At 38.0% G+C, this 16,441-nt stretch overlaps 1 protein-coding gene across 1 annotated transcript in view; it reads right to left on the reverse strand.

Moving 5' to 3' along the window:
- Positions 1 to 2,834: 2,834 nt before the first annotated feature.
- ptk7b (protein tyrosine kinase 7b) overlaps positions 2,835 to 16,441 on the reverse strand; it is a 69,094-nt gene continuing 55,487 nt past the window's right edge. The window contains exons 6-20 of the mRNA XM_051126560.1: positions 16,148 to 16,278; positions 14,521 to 14,787; positions 14,269 to 14,405; positions 14,045 to 14,180; positions 12,505 to 12,624; positions 12,187 to 12,336; positions 11,952 to 12,099; positions 11,739 to 11,866; positions 10,011 to 10,211; positions 9,698 to 9,853; positions 8,861 to 9,093; positions 6,812 to 6,892; positions 6,555 to 6,706; positions 6,214 to 6,392; positions 2,835 to 4,730 (exon numbers count right to left, since the gene is read on the reverse strand). Of these exons, the coding sequence (XP_050982517.1) occupies positions 4,570 to 4,730; positions 6,214 to 6,392; positions 6,555 to 6,706; positions 6,812 to 6,892; positions 8,861 to 9,093; positions 9,698 to 9,853; positions 10,011 to 10,211; positions 11,739 to 11,866; positions 11,952 to 12,099; positions 12,187 to 12,336; positions 12,505 to 12,624; positions 14,045 to 14,180; positions 14,269 to 14,405; positions 14,521 to 14,787; positions 16,148 to 16,278 (2,380 nt within the window). The 3' untranslated portion in view covers positions 2,835 to 4,569. The remainder of the gene's footprint in view (positions 4,731 to 6,213; positions 6,393 to 6,554; positions 6,707 to 6,811; positions 6,893 to 8,860; positions 9,094 to 9,697; positions 9,854 to 10,010; positions 10,212 to 11,738; positions 11,867 to 11,951; positions 12,100 to 12,186; positions 12,337 to 12,504; positions 12,625 to 14,044; positions 14,181 to 14,268; positions 14,406 to 14,520; positions 14,788 to 16,147; positions 16,279 to 16,441) is intronic.

Here is a 16,441-nt window from a genome sequence, read left to right on the forward strand (position 1 = left end):
AAACGGTTGCGCTCACTTCACACGTCACGCCAGGGGGAGGAGCTTCGCGTACGTCCGCTGCTGAATTATTCTAATAATAGATGCGGGATATTAATAACAACAATAGTAAGGTTATTAAAGTGATTTATGTAAGTGTGCTGATAACTATCAGACATACAGGATTAGAAGTGCATTATTAATACTATTAATATTAATACAAATATGAATCTATTTAACAGTAATCAAATCACATACTGAAAAAAAAAAAAAAAATCACATAAGCAAAGCAAACAACCATTCATTCCCCTGCAACAAGCATTTATGTAATTTCATGGCACTACAGCACAAATGTGGTTCCCATAGAAACTGTTATAAAAGCCTCAGACTCAGATGTACTGAGAGGGAGCTGAACATTTCATTAAAATACTTAAATCAAACGCTTCAGGTATTCTTCATCTGCAGGAATCTTCTAGAAGGACAGAATCAAGAGTGTTTAGGGTTCAGTCATGACACACATGCTGATTTTTCACCTAAACCACAAGAACTTTTGTGATTTCAACATTTCATGCATACTAAAATGACCACGATAAAAGAGTTGTTTACTGAATTAAATCGCTACTAAAACCACTGAACCACAGCTTTCGAAGTGTGAGAACTAACTGTTCTCATGTTTAGGTTCACACAGATCAACTTGAACACACAACATTTGCATGTAACCAAGTGTCAGAACAACAAATACTTTTTATGAAAATAAAAGGCAAAAGTGAAGAAACAGAAGATTTGAGAGAGACGGAGGGCATCGTCCATATGAAGAGCATCATGAGTGACACTGAGGCACCTGAGCTCTTCTCTGATGACAGACATCATTTGCATGGCAAAAGAAGCTCCGCTCACGCTCATCACACACACACACACACACACACACACACACACACACACACACACACACACACTCATGACTCAGGCACATCAGCAGGGAAAAGTGTCCAACAGATGGAGGCCATTTATGGTGCATCTGAGGCAGCAGAGGCCTGTATGATGCTTTATAGAGTAAAACACAGAGAATGGAAATGCATTACCAGCAGCCAAACTACATCCAAACATTTCAGATCAAACGTTATTATAATCAGCTGTGAAATTTATCAAGTAATGCAAGTCATCTGAACTCTGTTGAAATGGTTGGGGTTTTGTCTCTTACACACACAGCGCCATCTGCTGGACATTACATGCAGAGATCTGAGCACAAACTTACAGGAGTACAGTAGGTTACCCAAAACTGAATAAATCTGCTGAAATGTGCTCACCCTCAAGCCATCCGCGATTAGGATGAGTTTGTTTCTTTATCAGATTGTCATCCAATCATTGTCTCACCAATGGATGTGTATGGGTGCCGTCAGAATGAGAGTCCAAACAGCTGATAAAAACATTGCAATAATCCATAAGTAATCCACACCACTCCAGTCCATCAGTTCACATCCTAAGAAAAGAAAAGCTGAAACAAATCCAACATTAAGACATTTTTAACAAATTTTTACAAGTCCATGATCCATAATAACACTTCCTCCGGTGAAAAAGTCCTTCTCCTGTTGTGTCTCACATGAAAATCCAGCCACATATTTGTTTAGAGCTGGCAAACGGTGCTTGATCTGTGCAGATTTCTCTCCTGATTCAGACCAGACCACTTTTTCACTGGAGGAAGCGTTATTATGGATTATGCACTTGTATTTTAGTTAAAAATGCCTTAATGATGGATTTGTTTCAGCTTTTGTCTTCTCAAGATGTGAACTGATGGACTGGAGTGGTGTGGATTACTTGTGGATTATTGTGATGTTTTTATCAACTGTTTGGACTCTTATTCTGACGGCACCCATTTACATCCATAGGTGAGCAAGTGATGGAATGACACATTTCTACAAATCTGATGAAGAAACCAACTCCTCATCCTAATCTTGGCTGACCTGAGGATGAGCACATTTTCAACTATTTTTCATTTTTGGGTAAACTATCCTTTAAATCATTGTTTTGAGGATTTCATCAAAATTCTATCAGGTTACTGACAAAGTTAAGCAAAATGCTTTGATTTGATTTGTCAATCCATCACTTGCTTACCAATGGATGTGAATGGGTGCCGTCAGAATGAGAGTCCAAACAGCTGATAAAAACACCACAATAATCCACAAGTAATCCACACCACTCCAGTCCATCAGTTCACATCTTGAGAAGACAAAAGATGAAACAAATCCACCATTAAGACATTTTTAACTAATTTGTACAAGTCCATAATCCATAATAACACTTCCTCCAGTGAAAAAGTGGTTTGGTCTGAATCAGGAGAGAAATCTGCACAGACCAAGTGCCGTTTACAAGCCAAAACAGCTCTAAACAAATATGTGGCTGGATTTTGATGTGAGACAAAAAAGGAGATTGACTTTTTCACTTGGACTCTTATTCTCACGGCACCCATTCACTGCAGAGGATCCATTGGTGAGACAGTGATGGAATGACGCATTTCTACAAATCTGATGAAGAAACAAACTCATCTATATCTTGGATGGCCTGAGGGAAAGCACAATTTCAGCACATTTCAATTTTTGACTTTTCCTTCAAAGTTGTGATAGATTGCATGTGTCGTTTGATCAAAAACAGGGAAAACAGAAAAACTTGCAACACTTTTGGGAGATTCACCATGTTCTGTGACTCATTGGACTAATATGGAAATCCCACCACAGTACTTTTGTTTTTCAGTAAGGGACAGGACATCATTTGACTAATTATACGTGGAGAAACAAACAGATCCTTAAAACAGTTGATTTAATGAAGCACAGATACAGCGAGGCTGTTAAAAACATGACTGTTTAATGAGAGCAGCATTACATCTGGATTACTGTGACCTTTATAAAGCAGAATATAAAAGCATCACGGTGTGAGAGCCTGCCGTAAAAATAACCATGAACAGACAGCGATGATGATAATCATAAAGATTAAAAACAAACAACAACAACAATAATAATAAAAATACATATGAAAAGATTATATAAAAGCAGATCTTAAAAACAACAAGCATTAACTGCATTACAAAAGATACTGTAAAAAAACAGCAAACAAGTCCTTCATGTTCTAGGCACTTTTAGTAGTAAAAGTCAAAGCTGACCTGATGAAAACCACGGAGAGCAAACGCTCCAGGACGGGTTTCAACCGCAGGAGTCTGAATGAAACCAACACTGGCCGCATTAAAATCAGAGAGACACAAAACCTTCATCATAAACTCACACCGTCCTCAAACAACATCACATCAGCGCTTCTCAACCGTCATTACATAATATCTGCTGTAATGAAAAAGTCTGGTTTTCAAAACTCATTTGAATCTATGGACACTCCTGGTTTCTGTGCATTAAATTTCAGGATTCCAAAACGTAACGTTCCTCAGGGATTCTGCTCTTTTAAACCAAAAAAATTACGTTAATTTCCCAGTCATCTGTGATTCACTGGATCAGGAGTAAGGCTTTTTAAAATAAAAAACTTCTTACTGACCATTTCTTTTTTACCCAGTCAAATATTTCTGAGTTTGGCATAACTAGTAAAATGTATATTCAGCAAAAAATGCTCACGGCATTAAAAGATTTTTAATTTTAATGCGTTTTCCAGTCTAGAAATCACTTTCAAAATGAGGCTTACTCATATATACATACTTTCCAAGACTGTATGAATACAGGTTTTAAAGGGGAGAATTAAAATAAAGAAACAACTTGATTTTTGTCTTATTTTAATTAATTTGAAGTCATTTGGAGGCCCCCTGTAGGACCTGGTTGAGAACCGCTGATCTCATCAATAATCACAACACATCAACATGACATCTTAAGTTTTAAGTGTAATCTGTGTATCATCCAATAGTAATTGTCGGTCGTGTGTTTGAGAAAAGCGATCCAGAAGGACTTTGTGACAGACAGTGAACTGGGAATCAAAATAAAATGTGATTAATCATGGCTTAGAAATGTTTGCAATCTGAGGCATTGCATATTTATTTATTACAATAACACAGTCGCCTGTGAGCACCTCAAAGAAACATAAAGATCATACTATTATTAAGAACAATCTCTCTTTCCTCACACACACACACACACACACACACACACGTTAATAAGTGAATGTTTGTTAATCGTATTATAGCTTTGTTATGTCAGTCTCTAACTTCATCATTAATCTCTCAGTTTCCCAATACAAGTGACTGAATTCCACTAACGATGTGTTTTGTGACACGACATCATCTTGTTCACACACACACACACACACACATCTGTTTGCACTGATTCCAGCGCGTGACGAGAGCCGCAGGCGTGACGTGATTCCAGCATCGTGTGTGTGCAGTACCTCCTCCTGCGTCTGTAACCTGACGGATCTGCGATTGTCCTGCGCTGCCGAGGTCAAAGGTCATCCTCGGGGTCCCTGAGGCTCCGGCGAGAGGAAGGAGCTTCTACAGAAGCGTAAACAGATCATGAATGGGACAGAAGCGTGTTTGATCCTGAGCGAGTCTCGACAGACTCTCGCGTCCGAAATGTGTGCGGTCGAGTCTCTGATCGCGGTCGTGATCCTCTAGACTTTGGTGTCCGTGGAGGAATCGGTCAGAGTCTGAAGGATCTCGCTGAACGTGGGCCGTTCTTTAGGGCTGGACGCCCAGCAGCGGCTCATCAGACCACAGACGTGAGCAGGACAGTTCGACGGAGGAGACAAACGCAGACTACCGGCCTGGAGACCTGAGACACAGAGAGACTCGCATGAGACACAAAGGCCACAACGGACATCATGAGTATCTACACATGAGGTCAAAAGTTTACATCCCCCTTTCAGAATCTGCGAAGTGTTAATTATTTTACCAAATAAGAGGGGTCATACAAAATGCATGTTATTTTTTATTTAGTACTGACCTGAATAAGATATTTCACATAAAAGATGTTCAAATATAGTCCACATGAGAAAATAAAAGCTGAATTTATAAAAATGACCCTGTTCAAAAGTTTTCATACACTTGATTCCTAATACTGTGTTGTTCCCTGAATGATTCACAGCTGTGTTTTTTTCGTTTAGTGATTGTTGTTCATGAGTCCCTTGTTTGTCCTGAACAGTTAAACTGCTGCTGTTCCGTCAGCGAAAAAAAATCCTTTAGCTCCCACAAATTCTTTGGTTTTCCAGCATTTTTGTGTATTTGAACCCTTCCCAGCAGTGACTGAATGATTTTGAGATCCATCTTTTCTCACTGAGGTCAACTGAGGGACTCATATGCAACTATTACAGAAGGTTCAAACACTCACTGATGCTCCAGAAGGAAAAACCATGCATTAAGAGCTGGGGGTGAAAACTTTTGAACAGAATGGAGATGTGTACATTTTTCTTATTTTGCCTAAATAATATTTTTTTTTTTCATTTAGTACTGCCCTTCAGAAGCTACAGAAGCTACTTACATGTTTTCAAGAAGACAAAATAAGTTAAATTTAACCCTGATCTTCAAATTCCAAAAGTTTTCACCCCCAGCTCTTAATGCATTTCTTTCCTTCTGAAGCATCAGTGAGTGTTTGAACCTCCTGTAATATGAGTCCCTCAGTTGACCTCAGGGTGAAAAGACTGATATTAAAATCATACAGTCATTACTGGAAAGGGGTCAAACACAACAAAAATGCTGGAAAACCAAAGAATTTGTGGGAGCTGAAGGATTTTTTTTTTTTCACTGATGGAACAGCAGCAGTTTAACTGTTCAGGACAAACAAGAGACTCATGAACAACTATCACTAAACAAAAAAAACACAGCTGTGGATCATTCAGGAAACAACACAGTATTAAGAAACAAGCGTATGTAAACTTTTGAACGGGGTCATTTTTATAAATTCAACTATTATTTTCTCTTGTGGACTAAACGTCTTTTATGTGAAGTATCTTATTCAGGTCAGTACTAAATAAAAAATAACATGCATTTTGTATCCATCCATTCCTCCATCTATCTGGTCTTAAAGTCTTCAAACAAGATCTGAAGGTCAGAGATTGTCAGAGATTGAGTCAAATTTAAGACCTTTTTAATACTTGCACAAATAAATAAATAAATAGATCAGGTCAAATAAATCAAAATAAGGCAAGTATCTTAATTTATTTTACTTCATTAAACTGGCTGAAGCTCAAATTTAAGTGCAAAACAGTGCAAAATAACAGTTGAAATCGGTTTATGTACTATGTCACACGTCTGCTCACCTTCCAGCACCTGGTCGTCGTTGAGCGTGGGGTACGGCAGCTCGCCCAGACTGAACACCTCCCACATGAGCACCCCGAACGCCCACACGTCTGACTTACTGCAGAACTCGCCCTCAAACACACTCTCGGCCGGCAGCCAGCGCAGAGGAATCCAGACCTGCTTATGCTGATAGTACTCGCTGAACACACACACACACACACACACACACACACATTAGAACATGTGACTGAGCTTCATCAACACTAGATGGCGCTCTGCATGCGTGTGAACACTGACTGCCTCTGCAGCGGATCTCACAGCGCTTTAACAACCTTCAGATCAGAGACTGAAGAGATCGTACCTGTTGTAGACGTCTTTACTGAGACTGAGCGCAGACACTTTGACGTGTCTCTGTCCGCTGATCAGACAGTTCCTGGCCGCCAGGTCTTTATGCACAAAACCCTTGTTTGATAAATGCTGCATCCCATGAGCCACCTGAGCACAGATGGAGACCTGCAGAGCATCAGGAAGATCAACACAGAGTCACATGAGTTATCAAATGCTCTCAGAGATGCAGAAACGTTAAAAAATAAACAAACAGTTCCAGGAAGAACATACTTTAGTTTTAGTGCTGATGGGATGAGGCTTGAGTTTCTCATCGCTGCTTTTTGATATCGTGAGGAACTGTTTGAGATCACCCTGAAAAAACAGAGAAAAGCACTCGCATCACCACAACTTCACTATTAACACAGACACACTTTACTACATGAACAGATATCAATGAACATTCAAACAGAAAGTCATCATACGTACATGCGTCAGAAAAAAGTCCAATACAAACTTGAAAAACTGCGTAAATCCATAGAAAGTTTGATTGACGGCAATGGTGCTTTTCAGTGTTGGGAAAGTTACTTTTAAAAGTAATGCATTACAATATTACTTTCTAAGAAAATTTAACTAATTACATTAGTTACGTTTTATTTAAAGTAAAGTGTTACGTTACTTTTGCGTTACTGGGCTGTTCTACTTGGTTGTTTTGTAATATAAAATGTTCTATTTTTGGCAAGCGTAAAAGCCCCTTCACACCAAAAGTGAAATGAATCAGCCTCAGGCTGAAGAAAAAGTCAATTCATGTCTGTAGAATGCAGGAGAAGGAGGTTCAACACTCTTCAGCAATAAATGTTGAGAAAACAAAGTAACTGGAGTAACTTATTTTAAAAAAGTAACCCAGATATTTTCTTGTAAATTAAAAAGTAATGCATTAATTTAGTAGTTACTTACGTAACTCGTGTTACTTGTAATGTGTTACCCCCAACACTGTTGCTTAAGACATTAAAGTAAAATTAAATAATGATGTAAGTTCAATCTTAATGTTCTGGACATTTTGACCCAGAATGGATTTTCCTTTTCCTGAAAATTCTAGCTAATGTTATTACACTGGACTGAAACTTACTGACTTTTACCTTCTACAGTGTTCATACAAGGTGCTTAAAGTGCTTGAAGTACTTGAATTTGACTTTTTGACATTTAAGGCCTGGAAAACCCTTGAAAATGGCAATATTTCTTAAGAGGTACTTGAAAAGTGCTTGAATTACTGAAAAACAATGCATCTATGAAATAAGTGTTCACACAAAATTCACACAATTAAAAAAATGTATACTAGCTAAGCCAGTAGTAGTACTGACAGTGTCGTGTAAATGTGGCTGAAGATGCAAAGAAGAACAGATGAACCGAGTCTTTTAAGCTGGAACCGCTCCGACTGATTCAAACTCAGGACGACACTCCATTTCAAGTGATTCGTTAGCAAAAACCAGCTCAAATAAAAAGAGCCATTTATTTTTGAACTTCAACATCGCCTTTAATGTTTCGAGGTGCTCCAAACCGATCGTGTATCGCGAATCATTTGATTCAGATCGGGACCTCGGAGCGCATATCACAAATCATAGATCACTGATCTGAAATTATAGTTCGTGAATCATTATTTAGATTGGGATTTTGGGGCGTGGAATGCAAATCATTTGATTTAGATGGGAATTCACAAGAGGGTTCAGGAATCTTTTGCTTCAGATCAGAACCTGGAAGCATGAACGCGAATCATTTGATTCAGATCAGGACTTCAGAGCGGTTTCGTGAATCTTTTTTTCTGATTTTTTTTAAATAGTAGAAAACATCGAACCATAAGTGAAATCTCTGATTGAAGTCCTTGAAAAATCAAAAAAAAAGTAGTGCTTGAAAAGTCTGTGAAAGTCCTGGAATTTTTTTTACAGTGTCTGTACAAACACAGTGTCTTAGAATTTTTGTACTTTTTGTGAATTTCATCCTCACTTTGCTACAAAAACTGATTATAAATGTCATTATTATATATATTATCAAATTATCCTCACTGATCTGAGCTGATGCACTTCACCGTTTGACTGAAAAAATCATTATTTGTGGATAATTTTGAATTAGGAAAAGGTTTTCAGCAGCACAAGGTTTAAGAAGCGTGCTGGATTTATACATTCAAACAGAAATGGTATGTTGACTTAGATTATTTATACTGCTAATTAAGTGAAAGGGAATTAGCACAAATAAATGTGTGTTCTGTGTCTATATAAGGCAATGAATACAAACATAAGAGCACATATTGCATATATATTGATAAAGGAGTTTGAATGTGTTTAGTACCAGATCCACGTATTCTAGGATCATGTAATGTGGTTCGGTCTCTCTGCAGATTCCCAGCAGTCGTACGATGTGAGCGTGATTGAGTTTGCTGAACATCTCCAGCTCCCGTTTGAACTCGGTTCGATGCGTTTCCTCTCGGCTCTGTAAACTCTTGACCAGCACCAGCGTCTCCTGATCGGCCTCCTCTATCGCCCTCGCTTTAGCCAGAAACACTTCACCGAACACACCACGACCTGCACACACACATGACATGGGCATAAGTTTCTTTCTTCATCAGATTTGTAAAAATGTGTCATTCCATCACTGTCTCACCAGTGGATCCTCTGCAGTGAATGGGTGCCGTCAGAATGAGAGTCTGATAAAAACATCACAATAATCCACAAGTAATCCACGCCACTCCAGTCCATCAGTTCACATCTTGAGACGACATCTTGATCTGTGCAGATTTCTCTCCTGATTCAGACCAAAACACCTTTTTCACTGGAGGAAGTGTTATTATGGATTATGGATTTTAGTTAAAACTGTCTTAATGATGGCTTTGTTTCAGCTTTTGTCTTCTCAAGATGTGAACTGATGGACTGGAGTGGTGTGGATTACTTGTGGATTATTGTGATGTTTTTATCAGACTCTCATTCTGACGGCACCCATTCACTGCAGTGATGGTATGACACATTTCTACAAACCTGATGAACAAACTCAACTGCATTTCCTTTAGTAAACAAATATAATGTGATTTCTTTAAGTAATATCCCAAATCTAGAAGCAAATATCAATCTTTAAAAATGCTCATTATTCTAAGAGTGAAGTGAGTTAGTTTGTGTTCTGATGATGTATTACCCAGTGTGGTGATGGTGTGCAGGTGCGCTCTGGGAAAGTGCAGTTTGTCACTGCTGCTCTGCTGTTTCTCAGAGTTTGCTGAACGTCCCAGGGTGGTTAAAGCTACTTCCTCCTGGATCTCAGATGTCCTGTGGCCATTCAGCTGCATGGCGCCACCTACGGGAAACACAGACGCACTCTTTGCAAACATCTCACAGACCTTGTGTCTAATGACAAGACAGTTGGGAAGCATTAGAAATGACAACCACTATATATAAGACACTGAGTTACCAGCTGACTGATTGGTCTGTCTGAGATCCATACTCACACGTACCGTTCAGACACTCCATCTCGGGCTCCTCTCCGGCGTTGTTCTTCTGCAGCCGTTTGTTCTTGCGTCTCTGTTTGCAGTAGAACATCAGTCCCAGCACAGCGATGATGTACGCCACGGCCACGGCCACCGACAGCGCGATCGTCTGGAACATCTTAAACTGACTCTTATCCTCGTCTTCACTGCGCGGATGCACAGGCTTCTCTGAGAACAGCAACAGGAACACATCAGTTTGACACATCACACAACACCACAGCAAAATCACCGTCAATAAACTGTTACACATTGTTATTAATCAAAACAAACAGTTCAGAATTAGACGTTTAGAGTTACTGTAGCATTTTACTGTTGCCAGGCAACAATGTAACACTGATAATGAATGTTTGACTGGAGACTTCATCAGTTTATAAGCAGTTCAAAGCTGTTTGATCTGATCAAAACACACTGAACTTCACTGATCAACCAGTTGTAATCATGCAATCCTCTGAAACACTGACCTAAATCCCTCAGAACCTTAATTTCTAAATGTCTGAATAAGTAATAAAATATTAAAGATGATTAACTTATAGTCTCGTTTAGGAGAAATTGATTAAAATGAACATCTGTCAACAGCATCAGATCAACCAATGTAATTCAAGGGGAAACAAGTTTTCATTCTCTATTGCTAGATATTTGTTCCTGTTTTAAGTGGAAATTCACTTAAAGGATGTTTAGATATTTGGAAAACTGCCTTATTTAACCCTTAAAGACCTGGAACATTTTTGGGGCACCTGACGCACCTGTACTTTTCTTTGTTTTTCAGACCAATTCGAGCAGTCAGCATCAAGTGCAATACAGTATATCATTATAAACAGGAGAACTTGAAGTTTCTGTCTAGCTAATTTAAAGTCTCAAAAGTCTCTAAGCACGAGTGAATTTCCAGAATTTTAATAAAAACGCAAGCAACAATTGGGTGTTTTTTTACTGTGTACTCAAAAACTGAAGTTTGAAAATTGTATTTAGGTGTTTTACACTTCTAAATAAAATTTTGTCTACCTATAACATTCCCCAAGCAAGTTATAGCCATTTATCACAATATTATTATAGGTGCTTTTCAGTAAAAAACAGACTTGTTTAGTTTATTGACAATATCGATGTGTCCAAAATGTTTAGAAAGTAAATTAATAGTAGAAACAGTCTATACATAATAACAAAACAGTCAAAAAAGTGACTTTTTTCAGATAAATATATTCTTAATCTCAGTATGAACAACAAAGTAGTGAAAACAACTGCACAAATTGTCCTGTGCAACAAAAATACGAGTCCAAAAAAAGAGTCCAAATTATTTACAAACTACACAAAAAATGAGAGAGAACCTTATAGAGTGCAACAGAAAAAAACAGTGCAAATGATCTTTACAAACTATATAAGAATTATTTACATAATATAACATCCAAATGGATTGATCTGCATTGGAATCGATTTTTCCGGACAGTGCCTAGTGTCACGAAAACCTAAATTCCACTGCTTTATCCAACGTGTACCGCTGTTTCACTCTTGTTTTTGGTTTGTTTTATGTCAAAGGGCTCTGACATGTGTATTTCTGTGTTTTTTCATAGTGTGCTGTCATGCAAATGTGTGATTTTGTGTTTGTTTTCATGCACACACAACGCACTTACTAAAATTTTATGTCTTGGTCTTTGAGAAAAAAAAAACCCACACCAATGAGGTAAAAATATTTGTGTTCCTCACCAACGACGTACAGCTGCGCTGCCGTGTCTCTGATGTTGCAGGTGTTTCCTGCGATGCAGGTGTAGACGCCCGTGTCGTCAGTGGTCACATCACTAATGACCAGAGAGCCGTTGGGCATCTTCTGAAACCTGAATAAACACAATCAACACGTCAATATGAAGGATCGTCAGGTCCTGTATGTGAGAGACAGACAGGTGCGGTGAGATCTCTGACCTGCTGGAGCTGCTGCCGCTGAGCAGTTTGTCTTTGAGCATCCACTGGACGTACGGCTGCGGGTCGCCCAACGCCTGACAGTGAAGCACGGCCGTGTGACCCTGATAGACTGTGGTCTGCTCCGGCTCCAGCTTAAACTCCACGTGAACTGACAAAACACATAGCGAATAAGTGAGCGCATGTGTGGAACAACTCGTCATCAACCACAGCGTTCGATCAGAACATAAACACACACCTCCTACAGTGAGATGCACGTGCGCTCGTATCTCTCCCTGGGCGCTGTTGGACGCCACACACGTGTAGTTTCCTCCATCGGCGCGGGTCACTGTACTGAACTGAAGAACTCCGTTCGTCTGCCTCACGTGAGACGGGAGATCAGCGCCGTCTGTGGAGACACACGTGAGAAACCTGCTCAAACATCACTGCAACGCAACAGACAGTCATTCAGTTTCAGTCAGAACGGCTCAACAAACAAAATGTTTTTTTTCTGGCTCTGAATGTTCTCTAATGGTCCCATAATACAGTAATTGTGCAGTGTGTTTCAGTGTCTGACCCGCTCTGCTCCAGCGTATGACGGGCGTCTCTCGTCCTTTAGCGACACAGCTCACGCTGCTCTCTCTGTCCAGCTGCAGACACTGCGACGGCTGCGGGACGGGCGTGAACTTCAGCTTCTCTGAGAGACACACACGAGTAAATATACATGAGCGACGAGTCGACAGACTGATGATGTAACTCAGTGCAAACCACAATGAAACACACATGATGTCTCCACAACAAACACTATTTTTACAGACAGACTTTCTGTTGACTGTTTTGATGATCTCTAACCTAGTGTTTTTTTTGTGTTGAGACACTATTATAGTTTTCATTAATATTTTTGAGTTAGTTTTTGTTTCTGTTCTTGTTTATATTAACTTCTGTTAAAGTTTCAGTAATTTTGTTTTGTGTTTTTGTCATGTTTATTACTTTTTTCTATGCTTTTTTTGTTTTTTATATTATATTTTATTCATTTTTATTTTTTATTAATTTGTCTTAATTTAATTTCAGGTTTAGTTTTAGTTATTTTATTACAACAAGTTAAACTAGACAAACAGCTGAAATAAAATAGGCTTAATTAAATTAAAAAAAAAATTAAATTAGAATAATAAAATTACTAGAAACTAATTGTACAATTATATATGATGTGTAAAATTATATACACTGCCCCTTAAAAGTTTGGGATCAGTAAAACTTATGTTTTTTAAAGATGTCTCTTATGCTCATCAAGGCTGCATTTATTTGATCAAAAATACAGAAAAAATTGCAAAATGTTATTACAACATAAAATAATGCTTTTTATTTGAATATACTTTAAAATATAATTTATTCCTGTGATGCAAAGCTGAATTTTCATCAGCTGTTACTCCAATCTTAAGTGTCACATGATCCTTCAGAAATCAGAATAATATGCTGATTTATTATTAGAATTATCAATGTTGGAAACTGTTGTGCTGACAAATATTTTTTTTGGAACCTGTGATTCTTTTTTTCAGGATTCTTTGATCAATAAATGGTTAAAAAGAACAGCGTTTATTTAAAATAGAAATGTTTTCTAACAATATACACTACTGTTCAAAAGTTCGGCATTAGAAAAATTTATTTTTTTTGAAAGAAATGAATACTTTTACTCATCAAGGATGTGTTAAATTAATAAAAAGTGATAGCATAGATTTACATTGTTAGAAAAGATTTATATTTTGAATAAATGCTGTTCTTTTTAACTTGTTATTCATCAAAGAATCCTGAAAAAAAAAAAGAATCACAGGCTCCAAAAAAATATTTGTTTCCAACATTGATAATTCTAATAATAAATCAGCATATTATTCTGATTTCTGAAGGATCATGTGACACTTAAGATTGGAGTAACAGCTGATGAAAATTCAGCTTTGCATCACAGGAATAAATGATATTTTAAAGTATATTAAAATAGAAAACATTATTTTATATTGTCATAACATTTAGCAATTTTTTTCTGTATTTGTGATCAAATAAATGCAGCCTTGATGAGCGTAAGAGACTTCCTTCATCTGTGTCGATGTCTGACTTCATCTCACCCAGTATCTGAACCTGCGCGTGTCCGACGAGCGATCCGCCCTCCGTCACACACGCACAGCTGTACATCTGAGCGTCATTCACCTCCGCGCTGTTGATCCTCAGAGTCCCGTTAGAGAAGAGCTTATAACGAGAGCCCTGCACACAGACAAAGAGATTGTTCGTGAGAAACCTGATGTGGTGTGATCTGATGAGACGCTACGACTGCGTTCATTCCCTCATTCACCTCCTCAGTGATCGGGATGCTCTTGCGGTACCATGTGACCCGTGGTTCAGGTGTGCCCCGTGCCTGACAGTGCAGGAAACCCGGCTGACCCTCCTCAATGTCTGTGTTCTGCGGCTGAACGATCCATTCTGGAGTGGCTGTAACACACACACACACACACACACACACACACACACACACACGTGTGAGATTATCTCATAAACTGTTTTCATTTCATTCTTCTAATACACTAAACATGGCTGTTTTACTCACTGGCTACAGTGACGATGAGCTCCTGCTGCTTCTGTCCGGCTTTGTTTTGGGCGACACACGTGTAGACGCCCGAGTCTGATCTGTCCGTGGGGTTGAAGATCAGATTTCCGTCCCGCTGATGGACTCGACCCTCAGACGCCACACGAGCTCCCGCGCGCTCCCACCACACGTCCGGCTCCGGCTGACCCTGCGGCGGATCGCAGCGCACGCGCTCACTGCGGCCCGACGAGAAAATCCGGAACATGCGCTCGCCCATGTCTGCGATCTCTACAGACACACAAACAACAGCTGATCTGAGAACAGCGGCCCGCAGCTACGCAATACAGAAGATCACAGATCAAATCCTGAGCGTTCAACTAAATCTGCTCTCAGAACGTCCGAATTAGACCAGGTTCTATTTTTATATTTCCTGTTTATATATAGGGCTGTCAAACAATTAACTGCATGCATAATAAAAGTCAGTGCTTACATAAAATATGTGTGTGTACTGTGTATATTAACTACGTGTATATAAATACACACACATACATGTATGTAATAAAAAAAAAAAAAAAAATATATATATATATATATATATATATATACACACACACACACACACACACACACACACACATATATATATACAGATATATCTGTATATGTATATATAAATATTTTATATGTAAATATAAAATTTTTCTTAAAAATATACATGCATCTGTGTGTATTTGTATTTACATAATAAATGTACCCAGTACACACACACATTTTATGTAAAGACAAACTTAATCATTTGACAGCCCTAATATATATACATATATATATATATATATATGGGTCAAAGATGAAAAAGGGTTTAAGAATAAAAACAATAAGTGAAATACTGCTTTAAATTGTTGATGTTTGATGTTTTTCCAAAAAAATGCAAAAAGTTTTCTGTTTAATTTAATTGCATTTTTGTTTTTGTTTTTCTGAGCAAAAAATAAATATCATACATTTTTCCCTCATTTACAGAAGACACCCACTAAAATATGATTCAGTGTAACAACCTTGTCAGGCATATTTACAACAAAAACCAGTTTATGACATATTAAAAGACTAATTACTTTCACCACAAATACTAATTAGTTGTAATTCTACATTTTTAAAATGTGCCACTATCCTACGTTTTGCCCATTTGTTAGTCAGAATTTTTTACTCATTTAAAACACAATAAAATGTAATATGCTGCCTTATTATTTTATATATTTTAATATGTACAAGTCAGAATAAGCTTTGAATTGTTACATAAATATTGTGTTACACTGAATGACAATGTAACATTATTTCAACCAAATTTTGACATTTTATTCTCCAAAAACTTTAAAGTAGACATTTAATGTGTTTTCTATGGAGACAAAATCACTTTTGTAAATTTCTTTTGATGTGGACATTTGCATGTTTTTAATCATTTTAATATGTCTATATAGGTTTTATTATTTTTTTCATTTTAGCACATCAAGTTAATGGATGAAAATAAGAAATTCTGCCTCAAAACTAGTGAAAATACAATAAGCTTGAGTTTTTCTTTTAATATCAAATATTATTTCTCTTAACATTTATTTCAAGTATGTGTGTGTGTGTGTGTGTGTGCGTTTGCTCTCACCTGCGATCCTGAGCGCTGCCTCCACATGTACCTGTTTATTTTCTCCATACTGGGCCACACATTTATACACACCTGTGCTGCGCTGCTTCACCTGACTGATGTGCAGTGTACCGTTAGCGTACACCACAACCCTGACACACACACACACACACACACACACACACACACACAGGTTAGTCACTGCAATGAGCTGCTGAACTCCAGATGAGAGTTGTTCCTATAAATTAAATCACTGTAAATGTACTTTACATTCAGCAACATTGTATACGTTGTTAATTTTTATTAATGACCAGA

The sequence above is a fragment of the Labeo rohita genome, chromosome 13 (genome assembly GCF_022985175.1).
Source record: "Labeo rohita strain BAU-BD-2019 chromosome 13, IGBB_LRoh.1.0, whole genome shotgun sequence".
Taxonomy (NCBI): Eukaryota; Metazoa; Chordata; class Actinopteri; order Cypriniformes; family Cyprinidae; genus Labeo; species Labeo rohita.